Source organism: Struthio camelus, chromosome 13 (assembly GCF_040807025.1).
Source record: "Struthio camelus isolate bStrCam1 chromosome 13, bStrCam1.hap1, whole genome shotgun sequence".
NCBI lineage: Eukaryota > Metazoa > Chordata > Aves > Struthioniformes > Struthionidae > Struthio > Struthio camelus.
In genome coordinates, this window is record NC_090954.1 from 17,930,411 (window position 1) to 17,954,070 (window position 23,660).

At 40.0% G+C, this 23,660-nt stretch overlaps 1 protein-coding gene across 4 annotated transcripts in view; it reads left to right on the plus strand.

The window, feature by feature from the left end:
- Window positions 1-23,660, plus strand: part of TENM2 (teneurin transmembrane protein 2) — a 692,618-nt gene that overhangs the window by 639,508 nt on the left and 29,450 nt on the right. For all 4 annotated transcript variants that reach the window (XM_068959701.1, XM_068959700.1, XM_068959703.1 and 1 more), the window contains 7 exons: window positions 10,778-10,988; window positions 14,076-14,195; window positions 15,519-15,780; window positions 16,444-16,711; window positions 17,870-18,013; window positions 19,548-19,797; window positions 22,811-22,831. In XM_068959701.1, the coding sequence (XP_068815802.1) occupies window positions 10,778-10,988; window positions 14,076-14,195; window positions 15,519-15,780; window positions 16,444-16,711; window positions 17,870-18,013; window positions 19,548-19,797; window positions 22,811-22,831 (1,276 nt within the window). The remainder of the gene's footprint in view (window positions 1-10,777; window positions 10,989-14,075; window positions 14,196-15,518; window positions 15,781-16,443; window positions 16,712-17,869; window positions 18,014-19,547; window positions 19,798-22,810; window positions 22,832-23,660) is intronic.

Sequence of the window (23,660 nt, forward strand, 5' to 3'; positions counted from 1 at the left end):
TTCCGGGTTCTTGTAACTGTAGCAGTCTTTATGGTAAAAATGAACAGGGTATATTTTAAAAGTCGTCTTTTCTGTTTCTAAATTATTTTCTAGACTGGAATCATCATTTTCATCAATGCATCATTGGTGTATGGAGAAAATTTTGTGGAGTATCATATGGATGCTCTTAAAGTCTCTCCATATTTAGAGTAATATCTACATAAACGTAATGCTACCCTACTGCTTCATTTAACAACATCTCCAAGACTTCTCAGGCAAAGTCAAAAAATCGTAGTAGTAAGCATAAGAAGCTGCAGTCCTGACCACAAAGAGTATGCAATCTATATGTATGCAAAAACGTGGTGAGAGGCAGAAAGTTTTATCCCATTTTGCCAGTGGGGAGCTGGCGGCTAGAAGGGTTAAATGCAGAACTTCTAAGAAGTTCTCGACGCTTGGAGGTTGCAGTCAGATTTTTCCAAAAAGCCTAGCTAGTTTACTGCTCGTTGCTTCTTGTTGGGAGCGCGGGTAGTTTGAATATCTGTTCCTGATCCCAACGTGTAAACAACCTGAAAAGTCCATGTGACCCACGCATTCCTCCAGGGGGATTTTATGATAACATGAACACTTACCTCCTGAGTCTTTAACTCAGTGCTTTAATCCAAAGATCATTATTGCTCACTGTTGGTATCATCCTCATTACTTTTCTATAGGATTTTTCTGTAAGAGATCCTGGGAGATGTTCAGTACCTGTTCAGTTAGCTGTTTCTCCACACGTTTGCAAGGCATATGTAAAAACAAAACAAAATAAAACCAAAAAAAACCCAGAACACCCTGTGATTCGGCAGCACTGTGCACGTGATACAAACCGAGGGTCAGCCCGCAGGCTGTGTTGCCCTGCCCAACTCTTCTGCTGACTTTGTGATTTTTGTTTCAGTTTGTTCAAGATCTTTGGGGTTTCAGATGTCTTTGAGATGGCACAGAGTCCTTCACAATGTTCTCTCGAAGGACGGAGTCATTGTCACTCCTATCGCGTTGTCAGATTGTCAGTCATACTAAGTATCACAGAGTGCTGTTCTGCCTTTGCCTTAAGCTTCATTGCTCTTTGGTAGCTGGTTCACTGGACGTCTGGCCAGGAGCACATCTCGTGGCCTACGTGTTATTGATGCCAACGCAGGGCAGACAACAGGAGTGGGCAGGGACGGGGGGAAGGCAGGATTGCGTGCAGCCTGCTTTAAGATGCACCTGTATGCAGTAGTGACTGTATAAAAAGCAACAGATAAAATTAAGTGTTGGCATTAGATGAAGCTGAAAAACGTAGTATAGGAGTCGATTTAGAAGACACAGCCCAGGACCAGAACCCCAAGGTGCACATAAAAGGCAACACTGTTGCAAGTTAAAGACATTGCCTTTCCTCCCAGTCACTCTTCTCATTTGAAACTCAACAGAGTTTATTTGCAGCAAAATATTGAATTCATTTGTTGCTTAGTTAACAGGAGCAAGTAACTCTGGAGCAGTACTAAAGCTGCAAGCTGTTCTTTTGAAAGAGAGTAAGGTGGCTAACAAAAAATATTGTCTATTTATATTGTTAAAATGCAGTTGCTTAAGTATGTGACTGAAGTACAACAGTAATTTCTGTCTTCCGTTCTTCCCCAGGTGGCAACAGATTTAACATATTTTTGCCCTTGTTTCCTGTTCAGCCATTCATATTGCAAATGTATCTCACAATCAGAGTCAAATGCCTTGGGCCAAGTCTTCATTTCATGGCTGTCAAGAAGAGTGTTGCCACTGACTGCAAAGGGATTTCAATTTGTCCTATTTTATCTTCTTATCTGCCATGATATGAATTCCATACTATAGTTCAAGAGGAGAAAAATGAAAGATTATACTTAGTGTTTGCTTTCAATTTTAGATTAATGCCCCTTAGTTGGTTTATTCCTAGAAGTGGCAGATGTGTCCCTGTCTTGTGGAGGCTTACAAATCTTCATTTTAAATGAGATGTCAGTGCGTATTACTCTCGAAAATGAAGCGGGATTGCAGAGCAGGAAGAAGAGAGAGAGCATTGAAGGACCAGAGCCACTTTCTCTTCTTAGACCTCCAAGAACTGCTGCGCATGGCCAAGGCTAATCCTGGGAAATTCACCTGTATTTGTCCTTGCCGTCACATGTTAAGTCCATATACACATACTTGATTGGGTCTTCACTGTTTAGGTTCACTGTGGTGCATGGGCTACTTCGCTGAAAAAGCTTTCAAAGACTCTTCGTATTTATTTGTTTTTAACGAGGAAGTCTAAGGTATTTCTGGTGTTGACTCCTTTTTAAGATCTTTTTAAATTGGAAAATACTTCTGTTTTTCAAAACGTACTTGAAGTACATAATTAACTCATTGTGGCCACTTCTAAATCCCTTTTCTTGATCAATCCCTCAATAGTATATCAGTTATTAAGCATCTTTTGGAGGGGGTAGAAATAGTTTTATTTTAAGACCAATAACTGGGATTACAATGTATAATCCCCCCAATAGACATATATAACACATTGAGATGACTGTGCACTTATTTTTGAAAAGCAGGTGATTAGAAATGAGATTTTGAGGAATGGGGGAAGGTATGTTAATTTTTAAGTTTGTATTTCTTTTGACTTATTGTATAAGGAAATGACACTATGGGGTATTTATACCCATCCTTTTACAATAGCTATTTTGTAATACTTTGGTTGTTCCTAAATTACAAAATGCTTCTAGCCTCTCAGAATGGTCTTCATTAAACTACGATGTATGGTTAGCTAGACTTCACCTTAGACCTTACTGTGTCTTCAAGTAAGATGTGTAATGTAATGCAAAGCGAAAACCATAGCTCTTTTCTGAAGACTAGTCTTATTAGATGTTAGATGCAGCTTGTACACAGAGCTCATGTTTGAAGGGTCTTTGACCCAAACTTGATGGGATAATTTGAGCGAGGTATTTAAATAACAACTGTGGCCTCTGCAGAAGCAGCCTTGTCAGGAGTCCCAGATCCTACCCACTGAGCTGCTCCTTCTAGGCTTTGCTTTTCCTTCTTTTTTCAGTTAACTGTCCTTGCCCTCTTTATACATCACTCCTTCCTCTGGTTTTCCTCTGTGCTTCAGAAGATAGGGTCTGACGCTGCCTTGTGTGACTGAGCCCACCAGAACTGTTCTCCCCCCAAGTCAGATTGCGCCTGTCTTCTATGAGGGAAAAAAAGCTGTACAGATTGGCTTCTTTTTCGGGGTCACCCGAAGAGGTGGCCTTGTTACGCGTTGACGGAGCTCCAGGGAAGGGCTGCAGCTGGCCCGGCTAGGCTCAGCTGAAATGCTCCGGCGGGGAGAGTCGGCTGGGATCAGGTGGGCAGGGTTGTGCACAGTGCATTGCACTGTACTGCAGCTGTAAACGTTTTTGCTCTGTTCTCCCTTCTGTGCCACACTCCCACCTTTCATCCTCTCATATTTATTCTGCTCATGTTTATAATTTATTGGCAAGGCAGCTAAATGGCGTAATCTCAGAGAAAACAAAACAGAGAACAGCAGATTGATCCGGATGGAGAGAATAGGTGCAGGCAGGTTTAAAAAAAAAAAAAAAAAAAAAAGCTGAAATTCTCTCATTGCTTATATCACTTCACAGATCACATTTCTCCCCCAAATGTAATTATCTGAACTAAAGCAGGGTCGGGGAGGGAAAGAAGCAACCTCTAATGGTTGGTGCAATGTAAAACTCTAAATTAAACAGAAGGAGCAGTTCCTTATTTGTTATGCAAAGTGCAAAGTTCCTCTTTTTAAAAATATATTTTAAGTTATTTCCATTTGGCTTTGCAGAGAGGGTTGTGCATATCTCGGAAGGTAAATTTGTCTCTCAGTTTGCTACTGTATAGCTGTAATGCAGCAAAAAAAAACCAGTGGGTGATAATTCTGTTGGGCACAATATATTAAAGATAATGAACGAGAGAAAGTCAGCTATCTGCTCCAGTATGAATTCTCTTCAATTCAAGAGCAAAATACCTTTCTAGACAAGTTCACTGTCAGGACAGTGCACTTGACTGATGGAAAGGCTGTTTATTTGAGTTGTCTTAGAAAAACTCATCTCTGAAATTAGACAGAAAGAAAATAGAAAAGAAGTGTCTTCCTGTAATAAGCATTTAGAAAAAAATTGCTTTTAGAGAATTACAAATCCTGTGACTTGATACTGCATCAGGCTCGTGACATTTAAGATAATACAAGTATTTCACAGCACAAAAGCAAATCATGTAATTTAGCTTGCCTCAACAAGCATTGCCTCAGCAGGGGTCTCTAATTCAGCGCAGACAAAAGATTTTATGAAGTTCTCAGTATAAATACCCAGAATACCCTTGGTGCAGAAAGCCTTCCCAGAGCCTGTACAATAGTCACCTTTAGAACATTTAATGTAATAAGTGGTTGAAACCTACTGGGGGGGGGGCAAAGTGAGCTATATAAACTCAAGTATAGAATCTATATCAAAACTAGACATTAGGTAAGTTTGACAAGAGCTACTGAGTGCTTATATGCGATTTTGTTAAAATTTCATGTTAGCCTCTAATTGTCTTTACCGACATTAACCAGCTTATTCTCACATTGTCCGCATGGGATACCTTACTACAGTAATGTGCTCTTATAATTCATGGAGAAGGGAAAGCAAGAAATTCAGTGCCTGCTTATTCCACGTTTTAAAAAGCGACCAGCTGCTGCATAGGTATCCATGTGCACAGTGGAATCGAGTGAACGTTTTTTTAAGATTGCTTTTAGCTTGGAGCCCACTGGGTCATCTCTAAGTGATGTATGGTTTGAAGCTGGAGAATCAATAATCTACCACTTTCACAGGTTCAGAAAGACTACCGAGAGCTCAGTACGGAGCTGGATCAGAGATGAAATTGCAGTAGTTTCTTCTAGCTGGCGCTCTTAACAGATGATGTTTTTCCCAACTGCACGAGCTCTGGGCAGCGCTGGAGTCCTCTGAGCGGACAAGGGAAGGGTGGGTAGCATGTTGCTCCACTGCTGTGATATTCCAGGGTACTGAAAGTCCTGAGGAGGGACTTTCTCTGGCATTCAGAGACACGCTTTGCTTACGGAAGCCCCGGTTCATTCTACCTTGCCTTGCCGCAGTTTGGGATTTACGATCCAGCTTTTCCTAAAACGCAAAAACACAGCCTTGTTTTAGGTTAATGGTTCTGAAAACATTCAGTTGTGCTCACAGTTCATTATGAAAGTCAGTGTTCTAATGGATGTCCTGATAATTTATAGAGAGGCTTTCCAGCTTGGCTAAGCCAGTTGAGGAAGAGGGCTGCAATGAGACCAGAAGTGTTTCCTTTCTTGTTGACACCAGCAGCTTGTGAGGAATTACTTTGCCTGATGCGTGGCAATATAACTAACAGTAATTGGAGTAAGCTATGAAAGTAAAAATTTGGACTGGTTACAAGATAAAGCTTCCCGGTAGTACAGTTTACTGGGCTGTAGAACGGTCTACCTGTGGAAACGGTTCTGCATGTGGTTTTAGAGCTCAGTTAAAATCTTTCTGTGTTGGCCGAGGGAAGGCCTACTCTTCTGATAGTCTGATGGAGCACCTCTAATTCTGTTCACCTTGGGTATATTAATACTACACATAATTAAAATCGGAACATGATAAATTAACTAATTTGCCCTTAGAGTGATCAAAGGCCCTTTTGCCCTGAGGGCTCATAGTAGCTGCTGCTTTTCCCCCCTCCAATTTAATCATCGGTCTGAAATGTTTATTGAAAATTTTTTTTTTCCACGAATTACACTCAGAAAGTCACCGGCTCCTGAAGCTAGTGAAGTGTAAGGATGCCCTCTACTGAGCCTGTGCTAAGAAGCTTTGTTTTGAAAACAAAGTTGTTCCCAGCTGGGTGTAGAAAGCAGTTTCTCAAGTAGGTGGATTTCAGATCGTACAGGCTGAGTTATTCTCATGTACATCTTGACTTGAACCTGAAACAAAACCTGCAAGTATGATGTGAAGAGTGGAAGCTACAGATAGTTTACTCATAGGAGTTGAAAAAAACCCAGAAGCCTAGGTTTCGATTTTCCAATGAAAGGTGTAGCACAGTGCTGGAGTCCAAGCACTTGAACACGAATGGAAAATCACAGCAAGATTTACATTGAAGGAGTGCAGATGCGTCATTAGGCATAGATCGGAAAAAAGCTTCTACCTTAGAATCCAGAAATCAGTACAGGTCTGTAAGATTTTAGTTTGCGTGAGAAGCTACTCCAGCGAATGGCAGCCCAACAGAAGGAGAGAGGATATTGAGAAAAAGACGCTGTCATCTATGTTCTTCGCTTTTCTAGCTTGCCTCACATTTAGGTTTGGATTTAGAAGGGAAAGGAGGTTGAGAAGTTCCCTTTTTCCTTCCTCGGCGTGGCACTGGCACCTGACACGCTTCCCTGCCTGGGGCTGCGCTCACGCGAGGGCTGCACGGCGCCGCGCTGCAGGAGGGGCTGCAGGAGGCGAACCGCTGCGGAAGTGGCAGGGGCTCCTCGAGGCCTGCCTGCCCGGGCGCTGCTCTGCAGCTCTGCCTTCAGCGACGGACAGTTGTGAAAAGGCAGCTCTTGAAAGACATCATACTTCACCACTTGTAATCAGGAATGTATTCAGTGGTGAAGGAAAACTTGACAGTGAGAGGTGCTAAATACGTTAGCAGTAAAATATATCACTATTTCTACTGCGTGCTATTTCGGCCTTGAAATGATGTTCAAGAGGAAGGCGATAATAAAGCCATCTTAAAATATGGCATGCACAAGTAGATTATTTTACTTATGTGTGATACTTCAGAATTTTGCCTTTTGCTGAACTGTTAGGTCTGCAAAAAAGTTTATGCTTCAATTCACAGAAGGTCAAGAGATGTGTGTATCCATTAGCAGAAGTGAAGTCTTCAAGAGGAATACAACGTCGCTTGATTTGTTTCTGAAAAGATGTGGGAATTCAGAAGAACCAAGAACAGCAATGAGCTAATCTCGTGCTGCCTGTTTAGATCAGATCAAAGTTTCCTGTATCTTTCTTCTCAGTTAAAGCCAAGTCAGGACTTCTTTTGGTCTGAGATCGCTGGAAGAGGTTCAGCACAGTCGTAACAGCCTGTACAGCCTCTTCTCTTCAGCGTACAGCGTTTCAGAGTGCTGCTAACTGGCCGCTTCAAACTCAGATGCGTGCTGTGAAAAGCGGCTGCATCTTGCTGAGGCTAACGTGACGTTTCTGTCATTGAATTAACAATACAAATAATTCAGTATGCCTGAGGGAATCTGGAAGATGACAACTTCTGAAATACGTATTAAAAACAAGGTACTGAATTCAAATTAAATGTCACGCTTTTGGCGGGGTTGTCTCTTACAGGAGGTCCTTTTTTTTTTTTTTTCTAGCCCTTGTTTTAACCAACAAAGTCTAATGCAACTAAATGATTATGTAACAATTTACCTCACTTCATATATAGCGGATCTGGATAAGAAATTGTGGCAAACGTGACCAAGAAAAAAAATATCCTGACCATAGTCAATAAGTATTCTTTCAAACGCAGAGTATTTCTGAGCACCGCGGTAAAGAGTAAGCAGCACAGCAGCTATGCCTGCAAACAGAGCGGTGGTATAGGAGCCTCGACACCAAAAATCTTGGCAGCCGATTCTGGCTGCATGGGCTCGACCGTTTTCCACCTTCATTCTGCCACTGCAACCACATGGATCAACTAGTCGGCATAAGGTAAAAATGCCCTGAGTTCCTAATCCGAGCAGAGCCATCCTGCCATTTGGGAATAAATCAGTGCAAGGGAACACAGCCATATGTATAACCTTTGTCTTTGGAGTATTCTCCATAACCAAACCTATTTTATTTTTAGTGAAGCTCTCCAGGTTCATATGACAGCGAAGTACGGACAATTATAGTTATTTTTATTTCTTCACTTTGCAGGTTTTTTATAATTTTTGTTTATGTTAAATGTTAATGCGTTCCCTCTACCTTAGTCAGCTTTTTGACGTAGAGAATACTGTATAATATGTTAAACGTTACCAAAACGTTACTTGAAAATTAGATCACTTAGTTCTATTGCTTTTAGTTAATGTGATTCTGTTGACTCCAGATCAGTGAGAAAGGTGAATTAAGCCCCATTTGCGTATCATGAGAAACTTTCCCATCCCAGTATTTGGTTTTTTACCGTTTCTTTTTTCTTCTCCTGTGAAATATATTTACACCTCCTAGATAAAGTTGTTTTATAACTCTGGGCTTGAAGATATTTCTAATGCTGATCAAACTTTCATAGACTTAAAATATTTCTTAAGTGAAATGTTCTTGCTTTCATATGTGTGGGTACTTCCCAGTCTGAATTAGCATAAGGAAGCTAAGGAATTTCATATGATGAGAGTTACGTGTTAACATTAACTCTGTGGATCTTTAGTAGCGTTTCATACCTTTTAAATTATCGAGAGAAAGCATACATACTTTCTATGACCGTCTAATGGGACCATCACTGGAAGTTTTTTGGGGCAAGGGGGATGTTAAAGCTTTTATTCCAGGACTCACTGTGAGAAAGCATAAATTGGAATACATTGAATGAATAATGATGTCCCAAACAAGTAATTTATATGTATATTTATATTACTGAATATGCCTGCCTTTTCTAAGTACTCTTCTAAGCCTGTGAAAGTGTGTGAGTTTGAATTCACGTGCATGTGTAAAATCGGTCCGACATGCAAAGCATCATGCCCAGGTTTGTCACTGGGGTTGACTGGAGACGTTTCTAGCCTCCCCGGGCTGAACTGGCAATTCAGAGCGGTTTGATTGCCTGCATGATTGTTTGTGAGATAACTGGCAGATTGGCGCCGACAGGGTAATTTACTGAAGATTGCAATGTCACACTGTATCCAAGGGGGCTTGCTAGCATAAAGATGCGGTTCTCATGACTGACAGGACACTGGGAGATTGATATACCAATTTAAAGTTCATGGTGTCGGTAAAAGTGTTCGATCACCGCAGCCCATAAGCTGCTGCATGATGAGGTCATTACAGACGTAACATATGTTCACCTGTAATAACAGGCACAGCAAAAATGTGCTGCGCCTTAAACAGGTAAATGTAAATTTGTCAAAGGGAGTAATTTATATCCTTTGTTTTGCTGCTTCTATTTCTAATGTGTTGATAGGATGCTCTTGACTGACAATCGTCCGAATAAAAGAACTGAGCAGACTGAATGGCGGGCAATTTTAAGTTCATGGCTGTGGAGGTGTCACAAACTGAGAACGAGAAGGATGGTGAGGAAAAAGTTCGCAGGGTGTAATAGGAAAACTGTCTTTAGTTATAATCTGAAGGCAACGGTATCCTCACACTGATTATATAAAGTGGGTGGAAAATGGGCTGCAGCAAAAAAAAATTCCCACCACCAGGTTAGAAAGGATTTCAAGATGAATGGAGCTCCTAATGTGAGTAGGCCGCTGACCCTCAAGAAATGTATAGCTCTAACAGCGAGAGAGTTTGTCTGACTTTTGTTTCTTTAGGGAGCTGAATGAAGCATTGTTAGCACACCTCAGCAGTTTCATTTTTTAATCAAAAACGGTTGTTTCATGCACAATCGTTTGGAAATACAAGGCTAGTTGCAGAATGAGAAAGGTTTTTAAGAGGTTTTTTTATCACTGTGTATGGTAGTAACAGTCAGTTTTGTATTTGAAAATGGGCTTGAAAAGCGTACGTCATGATTTTACTCTAAGAAACAAATGGTGCCTGACACAACCTGCCAGGAGAAATGTTCTTCTATATGATACCTGGTATGTGTCTAGGACGCATCTATATTCAGCAACACAGATTCATATGCCTTAGGAGATCTCTGAAAGTTTGCAGACGTAAGTGTATTGCATACTGAATGCCTGATTTTTGTGATTTCATGAGGGTAGATACATTATTTCTAATTTGTTAGAGATAGTAATATGTTAAAGTAAATGGTTATTAGTTTCTAAATTAGAGGAGAATCTCAGTAAGAGTCCACATTTCAATTAAATGATGATACTCGAGGAAAAGATGACGCTAAAAGTTGCTACAGAATGTGTTAGAGGTAGTCAGTTGTGATTTACCTAACTAATACAGAGCACTCACCTGAGGGAGGATTCCATTTTAATTTCTGGTGTTTAGATTCTAACTTCTTTTAAAAAGACTTAGAAAATATTCTCGATGGATGACCTAATATGTAATATGATGGCTGAACCCACCAGCTTTGTGCCTGATCCTTCCTTATGCGAGCATGCGATTGAGTTATGATTCACATTTTTTCAGGGAGGTGAGAGTTGCATCATTACTTCTCTGTGAACTGGTAAAATGAGTGCAACGTAATTTTGATTAGATAATGTCAACTGACTCTGTGAGCGCTATCCCCTTCCCTAATCTCCCGAAAAGGAACAAATGAAATTAAATTGCATTGCTCCTAAGACTGTAAAACACAGCAAGCAAAGGTAAAAACTTTGCAAAAGAAAGAGCTGAAAAGATCCCCCCCAGATCCTGTACTCCTTTCTCTAGTCCTTCTTCCTTATTTCAACTCTTAACAGATTTCGTTGGGTTTGGTTCACATCTAACACTGATGTAAGTAAGTTGTAACATAAAGGATGTTTGACCAACGCGCTGGAGGAAGGAGTCTCATTCTCCTTGTATTGTTGGCTCATTTACTAGTTCTATGGCATAGAGATGTTATGAAGAATAGTCATTAATGTTATTTTTCTCTAGTGCCTTAAGATATTCATTAAATATTATTACTTGATAGCGCTGTGCAGCTGGCTGAATCTTGCTGGTTCTTACCCTTTCAGATGGTTTGGTTGACTGCCTAGACCCAGATTGCTGCCTCCAGTCTACTTGTCAAAACAGCCTGCTGTGCCGGGGCTCACGTGATCCTCTTGACATCATACAGCAGAGCCATTCTGGTTCACCAGCTGTGAAGTCATTCTATGATCGCATCAAGTTCTTAGTGGGGAAGGACAGCACTCACATAATTCCAGGAGAAAATCCCTTCAACAGCAGGTAGCAGCTATAAATTATGACGTTGCATCTGTGCAGTTGTATTGCATGAGAAAAATTCTCCCAGAGATTTTATTCGTGTTTTAACGTGAGATGCTACTTTCAGGAGTTTCGTGTGTTTCCGTTGCAGGGGTCCATCCCACTGAAGGGAGCGGTCTGTTGCAATTTATAATCTTGTCTTTATTTTGTAAAACTGGATTTTATTCACATTTTATCATGCTGGCAACATCTAGAACAAGGTTCCTTCTGCTGAGAAGCAACTGCTGAGGTTTTTATGTTATGAAGACTGTGATCTGCAAGGAGGGAAAACGTGTACTAGTTTCCTATTAGAAAGAGATTGCATTTTATACAGTGCCGAAACCACAAGTTTCAATAATGAAATAGATATTTCTAATTATTTTAAAGATACATTGATTTAGGGGGGGTTATTATTTTTCCTTATATGAAACTTTTTTACTTGGTACCTTACAATAGCAGCAGATCTGACTAGGTTTTGGTTTTCTTTTTGATTTGTTTTCTTTCTTCATGTCTGTTCTGCATTTGGTTATTAATTATATATTAATACGCAATCTAAACGCCAGCACATCATTAATTCATATGTGATGCTGTTGTACCCTTACAGAAAGACTGGTATCCCTATTTGACAGTATTATTTAAATGTGTTTGCATGGGAAGATGCTAAGAAATTGATGAATTTGTTGATTATATTCATATTGCCCAAGTTAAAATTGAAGAATGAACTCCATTTGGGGTAATGCCCAAAAGATTAGACTTCATTACAGGAAACCCACTTTTCGGTCAGGATTTCATTATAGGCTTACTGGGTGACATAGAGCAAATCAGTAAATATTTGTCTGAAAAATGAGGATCATAATATTTCAGTATGTGCCAAACAGGGCCGTATTGCATTCATCCCTGTGATGCTCAAATATTCAAATTATTTCTATATTCTACCACTAAAAGCCCCACTGAATCCTGTTTCACATTATATTGGTTTTATTCTATTCTATGAAATACTCTATGCAGAAATACTTGGAGTTTCCTGGAAAAATGGAAGAAAACTGTTCTGTTTTCATCTAAATTTGTTACGAAAATTTTCTCATCAGCTCTACAAAAATAAACAAGGAAAACTCTTGCACTTTTCTTAATGTTGCATGAAGAAGAAAACAAGACAAGAGAGAAGCTTACTAACTCATCAGGCTGAATAATTTGTCCAAAAAAGGAACACAGTCTGTAGCATAAAAAGCGTGCGTTGTCTACAGGCTGGTGCATGCTGCTCTACATCTGTTACAGTGGGCGTATTTCCTTGAGAAAAGAGGAGCAGCCACTTCCCTCTTGCATATTGTACGCTAGCCACTGTTTTAACTCTTGCCTCATTAAGCCACTCAGAATGCAAATGAGTGTATTCCCCGTATCTGTATTCCACTATCTTCTGATAATGTTCAGTTATGTCAATATGACCCAAAACTTTAATTCCTAGGTCTTAAAGTATTTTACCAAAGCAGGTGGTTATCGCTCCCAATGTCTAGATGAGTATAATGACTTGCAGGCATTCCTGCACCAGCTGAGGGGGGGATTCGTCCCCCAGGTGTAGGTGTCTGCACGGTAAAAGTCTGCCTCTGAGTTCGTTTCCAAAGCTCCATTAATGGCTGGTGGAAGAGGCAGGTGCTTCCAGAACACGGTGCATCTGATGTCTGTCTTAAGCTGCGGTGATCATACCCTGGACGTGCCTGTTTCTCCTAATTGCCTACAACCAGAGTCGAGGTGACTCTCACATTCGTTGACATCACAGGGACATGAACCCCACTCTCAGGGACTGAGACCTTAGTCTCAGAGCTTAGAGGAATAAGCAGTCCTCATCTGCTTCAGTCCAAGCAAAGTACATAGTCTGTTTCCTGAGGAACCTCTTTGTTTTACCTGTGCCTAAAGCTGGCTTTGAATCAAATCCTTCCTCCAGTTGATAAAGGGAAAAGATTTTTGATGACAAAATCAGAGCTAAATGCAGACTGATACAAATACCAGTCACTCCCTGAGATGAAGGTACATGAACTGTAATTTGGAAAATTAGTTGTGTAAACCACAGGTAGACACCCCCTCCCCACACACACACACACACACACACACACACACACACACCCCAAATGCACAGGTGTGCATGCCATTGGAGGCTCGTTACAGAAGTTGACTTTGAGAGAGGAGTATAGTGGGTGAGAAAAAGTTGCTTCAGAGAAAAAAATATCCAAAGTATCAGGCTTTGCAGCGTTAACACTAGATAATTTTCAATTTGAGATTTTAAAAATGAAATTAAGACCTTAGAAAGTTAGTCAGAAAAAAATCAAGCGTAGAGACCTTCCTCAGAACGACTGATAGCCACTGACATTTGCGTTTGTGTTTTCCCGTAAAACATTACTTTCTGTCAGAAAATTCTTGACCTACTCTGTTCTTAGGACTCAGAAAGAATAGATCACCTCTGTGTATCACGTTCATCTTGAAGTCATGCTGCGTGTCTGAATTCAAAAATTGGAAGAATATCCACTAATGGAGGAACAGTTGTCAAAAAAGCAGATTACAGTTTTAGTAATTTTACCAGAAACTGAATAATGAGTTGTTCCAGTGAAATTAGTGGTGTTACACCATATTTTTAAGAGTATTGGGCATGCACAGACATGGTCTTGCAGCCAGTGAATTTTTTCAGAAGTGCCCAGTGGTCATTTCAGTGAGATTTCGGGGCTCCTCAAGCATTTGGGAGGCTTTTGAAACCCTTTCACAATTCTGAACGTAAAGTAGCTTTCTATTCCTACTCTTATTTTTATTCCTGTTTCTATTCTGCAAATCCTAGTTAAGCAAGCGTGTTTGAATCCCAGCCTGAGTGAAGGCATTAATTCCCCTTCACTCTATACAGACTTCACTACCTAGGTGTGGTGCATTTTCTTGATTAGAGTATGGGCAATATTGTGGTTTTCCAAAAAACTTTGAAGTAAATCAGATTTGGAGTAAATGAGGCACAAGTGTTCCCCTACTCAGTTTACAAACCCTGTAGCTCTGTTTGCATAACTAACTTTAATACCTTTAAGTATTTTTCTTTTTCAGTCTTGTGTCTCTTATAAGAGGCCAAGTGGTGACTACAGATGGAACTCCTCTAGTTGGAGTCAATGTGTCATTTGTCAAGTATCCAAAGTACGGCTTCACCATCACTCGTCAGGACGGCACGTAAGTTTGCTTTTTCCATTCAGTACCTGTTTCATATGGCGAATTTTTGCTGATCAGCAGATGGTGTGATCTAATGGAACCACGTGGTATCCCGCAGTGAGTTCCTCCCAAGGCAAGGAGCTATCAAGTAAACACAAAAGTAGTTTTTCACATGGCATTTCGAATACTAACTGAAAGTAAATATGAAAAGGCTGGCTTCTGATAATAGCATGTTAGCAGTCAGATTCCCTTCAAATAAATTGCTCTGTGTCTGTGAAAACAGTTGTGAACTACAGTAGTATCCAGCTGAGACCAGAAATATTTTAATTCAAAATGCAAGGCAAGCTAACACTGCTGGAAAGAAGAAGAAGTATCATTATAGAAGAGTATATTTTGTTAAAAGTTCCCTTCTATCTCTCCTTTTGAAGATCCACTATCTTTTGAGTGTCTTCAGGGTAGAATATAATCAAACGATTCTAATTGAATACATTTAAACAATTTCCTGCCGTGCAAAGAAGTGCTTTTTCCCCCTTGTAACATCTGATTTGAAATGTACACAAATTCAGATAAACAAAAATCAGTGTGTCATGGTTTATCTAGCTTACTGGCTATGGCAAAAAAATTGAATTGAAATAATTGATATGAACCAATGGAACTATAGGGAGCTATATTTCATTTTTACTTATTCCAGAGTATTACTCTATTATCATTGAAGTATAACGTTGTTGATTTCAGGGGTTTAATACCACAGTAACTGATGAACTGAAGTCTATTCAGATGCTGAATAGAATGTCAAAATCATTAGATAATTCTTTGCATTGCCACTATTTACATGAAAAGACTGATACCTAGTTCTGTTGTCAGACAGACCTAGAAGTATTTTCCTCATTTAGGCCAGATTTCAAATGGACACACACGTCCACATTATTGCCCTGTGAACGTAGGGATTTGGGAGTCAGTACTTAATCTCTCTGAAAAATGAAAGATCAGTTGTCCTGGAGACAGGAATTCTCATATCCATGGAACAGAAACGCCAGAACTTTTCATTTTTGTTCTCTTACTGCCATGTGTCACGTGTTTGGTTTTTTTTTTCAATATTTTTATTTTAACTCAGGTTTTTTTTTAAACACGGTACAAGGTTGGTTTGGGTGACTTCAAATCACTGCTTCCCTTGGATGGATTTCAGTCAGCTGTTTAGCTGCAAGTGGTTCAGTTCCCATCACTGGTAATTTGCAGCATGGTGTTTAAAGTACACATATTGTCATTATATTCCATTAGCCAGGAATGCTGTCACTGGAACTGCTCAGTCTGGTCCCCTCTTACGTTAGGCCCACATTTTTCTAGGTTTGACTTGGTCGCAAACGGTGGTGCATCCCTAACTTTGCACTTTGAACGGGCCCCATTTATGAGTCAAGAAAGGACAGTATGGTTGCCGTGGAACAGCTTTTACGCGATGGATACACTTGTGATGAAGACAGAGGAGAACTCCATTCCCAGCTGTGATCTAAGTGGCTTTGTCCGTCCTGATCCAGTCATCATTTCGTCACCACTTTCAACATTCTTCAGTGACGCCCCTGGCCGCAATCCCATTGTACCAGAAACCCAGGTGAGAACAGCATGAGTGAAAAGGATAGAGAAACCGGTGGTCAGATGCTACTTTTGACCCAAACCCTTACCAGAGAGTCGTCGTTTGATAACAAATCCTTCTGTAGAGATGCGTTCGTTCTGACAGATACCAGCCTTTCTAATGAAGTCTGCAGGAGATATCCTAGGTTTATGTCACCAGATGCTTTTCTCTTTAACTACCTTACACCTTCTCATTATCATACGATGCATCAAGTATATTTGTGTATTTCTGTTGACAGCTTTGGTGTTTCAAGAGAATTTTGCAAAGGCTCGGTGTGTGCTCCTAACCACAAGCTGGTTTCTCGTATGTTAGTTAGGATAAATGAGAAGTTATTTATGTTATATGCTGGTACTATTGTTTTCACTACTTTATTCAGTGTTTTTATTAGTGTTTACTTTATACTAAGTGTTAGTGGAAGCTGCAGGTTCATGCAACTGCGTCTTCTTGTGATCCCCTTGCACATAACTTGCAGGCTCTTAAAAAGAAGCATAACAGCAGCCAAATAATTATTTGTCCAGAAAATCAGCTAAACTGTATCACTGTTTCCCAGCGGTAAAAAGTCATTAGTTCCTAAGAAAGTGCGAAGAGATAATATTCTGAAATAATTCAGAGCACTAACATAAACTATTTGTTCTTATTCAGGTTCTTCATGAAGAAATTGAAATCCCTGGCTCTAGCATAAAGCTCAGCTACCTGAGTTCCCGTACTGCTGGATACAAATCCTTGCTTAAGATCACCATGACCCAGTCGCTTGTGCCACTGAACCTAATTAAAGTTCATTTGATGGTAGCAGTGGAAGGGCATCTGTTTCAAAAATCGTTTCAGGCATCTCCCAACTTGGCATATACATTTATCTGGGACAAAACAGACGCGTATGGTCAGAAGGTTTATGGGTTGTCAGATGCCGTAGGTAAGTCAGCACATAGAAGCTCCAAAACTTTCCAAAGAACCCCTCTAAACTTACAGTAAGAAAACTGCAAATATTTTCTGTGGAGAAGCAAATATAGATGAAACAATTCTTGTCTTCCTTACACAGTGTATCTTTGTATTATGCTTCTTTTAAATGTTAAAGAGCACATTCAGAGGGTCCAGACTCCACCAACATGCCCGTATCTCCTGACGGGTAGTTCCTTTAGAAGGGTAGACCAGCCAATGAGAAAAACTGGCCACAGGAACTTAGGTGAAGCTTAGTCCATCACTATATCTGTATGTTTTCTTTCAGTTAACAAACGAATCTCATATTTGGCCTGGCTGGCATTCTTCAGTGCTTTTGGAAACTCACGCGTGCTGTTATTATTGGTTCTTGCAGAATTTGAAATTCAAAGTGAAAGTAGTATTTTCTAGTGCTGTTCGGTCTAGTGGTTTTATAACTATTTTTGGTTTGCTTATTTATAGATCTTGGTTCTAATGAGTAGGAGAAAAGGTGGTCACATCACAATATTTTTACATTTTCGTTTTCATTTGAAAATCAGAAAAGATTTGATACACCAATGCTAAAAATGTGCTTTGGAGCTGTGCCAGTCTGGGAAAAAAAACGCTTATTTTAAAAATCATACTACTTTTCTGTATTTTTGTATCTTCTCTTTCTTAAAATACTGCATAGGATATTACTTTCCTGAGTAATGTTTATGGCATTTGTGTGCTTAAAAACACACAGCGCTTTTACTGCTCCTTGGTATATGATATGTAAAATGAATGCATTAACTGTCATAAATAAATGCTGTGAATATGCAGCAAATTAAGTGTTCGATCTTGTTCTGAGAGAAGAATTTCATTATCTTTTTTTAATTATATTTCTCACTTTCCTCTCACCAAACCAGTCACTTCCCAAAGCCAGCTATTCAAAGAGAAAGTGATCAGATCCCCGCAGAGTACATGTGAATGAAATTTCAAATCTGAATCTAGTCAAAGATCTGAATTTAATATTGTAGAATAAAAGAGAAGAACATAATCATTGCATCTTCGTGAGGAGGCTGGGGAACTGATATGTTGAACCATTTGAACGTACCCTGGACATTTAATCAATGTTTGTTCATCAAGTATATTAGATTCCATTTTATTTTTTCAGTTTCTGTGGGTTTTGAATATGAGACTTGCCCCAGTCTCATTTTGTGGGAGAAGAGGACAGCACTGCTGCAAGGATTTGAACTAGATCCTTCAAATCTAGGAGGATGGTCTTTGGATAAACACCACGTTCTCAATGTCAAGAGTGGTGAGTGAGTTAACTCCTTGTGTTTTCTGTGCTATATCTAGTTTTGTCAATCTGTGAACACTTTTTATTTACATTAAATTTCCATTTTGAAAAATGCAATTTCTCCACTCTTTGTTTAATTTCTTTGGCTTTGTAAAGTATGGGACATGGCGACATGCTTTTTTTGTCTAAAAAGAAGTGCAAAGCACCACTTTCTTAAGGTCAGAATCTTTATCTCATGTCCTTTTGTGCTGTTCTGTCTTCCTTCCCGATTTTTCATATTTTAACCACACCTGTACCTGATGCCTTTTGTTTGTCCTTTTCTCCTCTAATCCTGAGGTAGGGCTAAAAAGGAGTATGAGCCTGTGACAAGATACGTATTCTTGTCTGTCCCTTCCTGTTGTCACCTATTTGTTTTTTCCTCACTTCTCTCTGTCTTTAAGTAGCCTAAGCTGAGTGTTCTTGATCTTAGTAACTTTAAGGTATTTGAATGCTTAGCATGTATTTTGTTTGATCCCTGTTAACTGTTTTCTACAGCCTCCCTGCTGTTCTTTGCGTTAACAAATTTCAGAATATATTGTTGCACGAGAAATCTAAGGTAATGTCCAGAATTAGCAAGATCAGGCTATTTAAACACACTGTTTAAATGCTATGCAGTGGGTCAAACACCGTATCGAGATAGCCAGTTTGTGTAATGCATGATATTCACTGTTGTCATCCGTGTTGGCAGCCGTACTTGTCACCAGGGAGTCAGTCGCTTTACTTTAAGGTCATGCAACTGTATTTGCAAAGGAACATGAGGCTGAAAGCTTCCTGCAATGTCGCTACAGTCTTTGGTGACATTGAAAATGGTCACTCAGTCAGAGAATCCCCTCCCTACCAGGAGCAGTGATCTGCTCTTAGAAAAAATGTGTTTATGAAAGAGAAATGCTATTGTAAAGGTGTTTCGTAAAGCCTAACAAAGATCCTCCCGCCCAGCTATCTCCCCTCTTGCATTCCATCAGTGATCCTTAGCAGGCTACGAGTTCAGTCTTTCTCCTGTATTTCCATTTCCTGTACTATCTTCTTCTCCACCATCTGCATTTCTGTCCTGAAAAAACTGTAAAGGACTGAGAGGCAGAAAGGGAAGAGTAAGGTTGGCATGAACTTCCAAACAAAACCTACCACAGGAAATTGGAGTTAGAGGATCTGAGTATGGTGGTAAGGAACGGGTCCTCTCTGTTGTTGGCCTCCCTGCTTCCCAGTTAATTAACATGACAGCCTCATCCGTTGCCACAGGCTAGAGAGATGTCTGACTATTTTTTGACTATGTTTTTAGGTTTGGATTTGGGGTAGCGTATTGGGTTTTTTAATAGGTAATCCTCCTTACACCTTTATTCTCCCCACTGCAAGCCTGTTTCACTCTTGTTGCCCTGTAACTTATCACTACAACGTTGAAGAACCAAGCACTGTGTAGTCCTTTAACACCATCACAACAGCCATTCAAGACAAAGGTACCTGAAGTGCCACGTAATATGTGACTGTAATAACCGCTTCCTCTCCGGTCCCTTGTCAGGTATATTGCACAAAGGCAACGGAGAGAATCAGTTTCTAACTCAGCAGCCAGCTGTGATAACCAGCATTATGGGGAATGGGCGCCGAAGAAGCATATCCTGTCCCAGCTGCAATGGTCTTGCGGAAGGAAATAAGCTTTTGGCCCCTGTAGCACTGGCGGTGGGAATTGATGGAAGTCTCTTTGTTGGCGACTTTAACTATATTCGGCGTATCTTCCCGTCCAAGAACGTTACTAGTATACTGGAGCTGAGGTAAGGTGTTAATCTTAGCACTTCGTTTCTGCAGCCTGTGCTTAAATCAGCATTTACCATTACTTTTTATAATTTTGTAAAACATTGTCACTTTCAATTTATTTAAATTCCAGTGGAGAAATGGGGCACAGAAATGCATAGCTCAGAGTCGGTAGCTAATCAGAGCGATGGATATAGAGAAGGACTGAAGAGTCTCAACTTGTACAAAGTACAAGGACAAAAATACAAAAAGTGCAAACCAAATTTTTCTCTCCTGTTGGTGATCGTTTGATATGATCTCCCTTCAGTGCTGTACATCATTTAGTTTTGTTTTAAAACCATGGAATTGACTGCCATTAGGTGTTAGCCACAGTGATAAACAAAGGTTTAACGGCTTTATGGGGTTAGAAGGAAGGTTTTTGTATCAGTGGTTTTGAGAGACACTTTCCTGCTTCTTTCCCGTGCTTGGAAGTCTATTTCTGTAGGTTGGCAAATGCAGTTAAGGTTGACATACAAAGCCACTTTATATCATCAGAATACTTTTTAAGAGTATATCTCTCCCCTTCCCATCCCCCCCCAAAGTCATTAAGATTCGTTCACTTAACAGGGAAGGTATGAGCGCAGAGTATACCATTCCACCCATTTCTGTTCCATCTCCTTGCTCAGTCCTCAGGGAAAGGCAAGAGCTACTGCCTCAAACAGTCACTCATGTAATTAGTCCTTATTGTTGCTGCACTGCTGAGTATTTGCAGAAAATTGAGGAAAAACTGGACCCTGCATCACTGTCTTCTGATGCTTCTGCAGCCCACTCAGGCAACAGGATTAGTGCTCTTGTGAATTGGATGTGACTGCCAAATAGATTGAGTGAGTTTAGGTCATTAGTCTTCTTTTAATAATATGACCAATAAGCAATTCCTCCACTTCTGTTCTACTTTTAGCTTTTAATCTATGGGGAAAAGTGCAAAATGGTTCGGCTATAAAAGAGCAGGAGGCCTAGCCTGTTTTACACCTCTCTCCCATTCGTGTCATTCTGTTGATGTCACTGTTGTGAATTCTGGTTTATATCAGAGCAAAGAGATCAGACTCAGGCCAATTCTATTCTGAAATCACTCTCCAACACCTACCTCATGTCCCACCAGGCTGCCTTGAAAATATCATCCAAAACATAGATTTTACCGGTTGCTCATTTTTCAAAGGGTTTTTTTAAAAAAAAAAAAAAAAAAAACAAAACACAGGTCACAGATTCTCCAGTGCTTTCTGCTAGCAGCTTAGCGTAAGCCGGAGAAGGTAGCTGGTGTGGCTGGGTGACCTGCTATAATATTTCAGTATACTCTATAACTCTGCAATTTATAGAATGTGTTGATTTTTTTCAGTTTGTTCAGTTCTGCCTAGCTTTCTAGTAAACAGGACTAGAGTTTTACAATGAAGAAAAACATGTTTAAACTAGAATACTTAATACAAGGCCTTTACTGCCATCTCACTTCTGAAAATCAGGTCACTGACGAAGTTTCCTAGCACAACTGTTACTTGAAAACGTTGTCTGCAAGTTTACAGCAGCAGTAGTCTGAGCACCTTTCAGGCTGTGCAGGAGGAGAACTTGGGCTTTTCAGAATGTGTGGGGAAAATGGGAAAGCACATCCCCAAAGATTAAGATGCTCATCTTTTATTTCTGCTTTTATCTTGCTCCTGTTTTCTTTTATGAGAGAAAGTTTTCCATAGCATAGTTTCTTTAGCTTCTGTTAGAACTATTAGCAACAAACGATGAAGCTATTGTATCTTGAGTACTGTTGGACATCTGCCAGTGACTTGCCAGCCATATTTTTAGGATTTGCAATGATCTCTCTCTGCGCTCTTCTCTAAAGGGAATCAGGGCCCATTCTAGCAAGTATCATTCATAAAAATAATTGTGATTCAGCAATCACCTTAAAATCTGTATGACTTACACAGGTAAGAGTGCGAAGATTTGGGCCACTGAAGTACGAATGAGCGCGCAGTGTCCAGCTAGTATCAAATAGCTTGAATAAAGTTGCAAATTGTATTTCTGTAAGTAATGCAAACCAAATAAATCACTTTCACAATGGATATAATCTTGATTTTACGTAAGCCAATATAAATCTTGAGCAACTTTATAAGTCAGGATATCGAGCATGCATATTTCTTTTGCCCTGTGCCATATGAAGGTAGCTGCCCTGAGAGGCTCGTAGGAGTTGTGACTCAGGAGTGCTGCAGGTCACACACAGCTTCGGTGTTGCAGGCGTGGGGTTGTGCGCTGGGCACTGCAGCGCAGGAGTCATGCACCTCACCGTTTCATTTGCTGTATGTTCTTAACTGGAAACGTCATAAACAACGAAACAATTGTAATATGGAGAATGCATTAATTTACACCTAGGGAAGCAAAGGACGCTTTTCTTTTGGCTTCGTTTCTAAACAGAAGACTAGGCATCAATTAATGCAGCATCTCTCCCATTGTACAGTATCTTACTCCTCAGTTAAAAGTTATTTTTTAACTTAAGAATTGCTTTGGTTGGCTTAAATAGATTCTAGATAAAATGCTACCAACTAGCATCCAGACTTGCTTTAAGCAATTATTTCACACACTGGGGGAGAGGAAAATGAACCACATTGCCGAAATTTGTTCAGAAATAGCTTTTTGGAAACTATTTTGATTGAAGAGGTTGCCTCCGACTGGCAGACAACATCCTAAGCCCAATGCTTCCCCATTCCCACCACGGTATTCAGAAAACTGCCAACTTCTCTCCCTCTTAGCCCACATGCTACACATTTTGCCACGTGAAAGCTGTTTCAGTGGTCCTGCAAAATGAGGGGGGAGGGCAGGGGTATCATACTAGGAAACTAGCTTGCAAATGTAACGCTCCCACTTGTTCTTCATCCCTAAACCAACTTAAGGCTAGTGCTGAAAAGAGATTTCTTCTCCTGTGTCCTTTTGTAAAATAAAACAAATACTATGTTTGCTTTACCATCTATTCTTCAGCTAACTGTTTGTTCTTTTTCCTTCTGTTCCCCTTCTATAAAGAAATAAAGAGTTTAAACATAGGTAAGACATGAGCTCTTTCCCATATAATTTGATATGGTTTGTTTGCTTCATTGTGTTTGCTTTTTGTGTTGTGCTTCTTGTGTAATGTTATGTTCTTCATGTACCATATATAGTAACATTTTTATGTGCTAATTGTGTGTTATGAATATGATAAGCATTAGCAATTACGAAATGCAGTCAAAAAGCAACCAAATAAGTTCTGAGAGTAATTAGAAATTTCTAGTAGAATGCAAGTATAATGAACCCCAAGCTAACTTTTACATAAACACTTCTCCCTGCTGTCTATAATTGGTCTAAATGGTTGAGATAAACTACAACAGCAGTTTTACAAATGCCAGAAAGGGTTCACAGAAGAACTAATGACTGAAAATAGGTCCAAAATTCATTTTCCAGTCATTAATGATTTTCTGAACCCTCTGTCCTTTTTTTTGTGTTTTAGCTTCTTTTTTCCTTCATAAAATACATTTTGTCAGGCAGTCAGCCTGCCAGGTTGGTTGCAGGCAACCACTAGATGCCGACGTTTTAAGCTGCCTAAGGGAGGCATAACCTTTTAAACGTCAGGAGAAATTCTTCTTTTTGTCTCACTTGAGACTAGGCCTTCTCGATGGGACCAGCATAGAAAACACTGGTACCATCCTCCGTGGCATGGTCCTCACCTTGGGGAAACATCAGTGGCAAGAACAAGAACCGTTACAAACTATTCTGCAGTGTCCTGTGCATGACCTCTTTCAAACCATACTTTGGTATCCTTCCATTTTTGCAGTAACAGCTTGGATACAAAAGATGGTCTGGACTAAACTGTAATTTCACCTTCACCATGCATCACTTT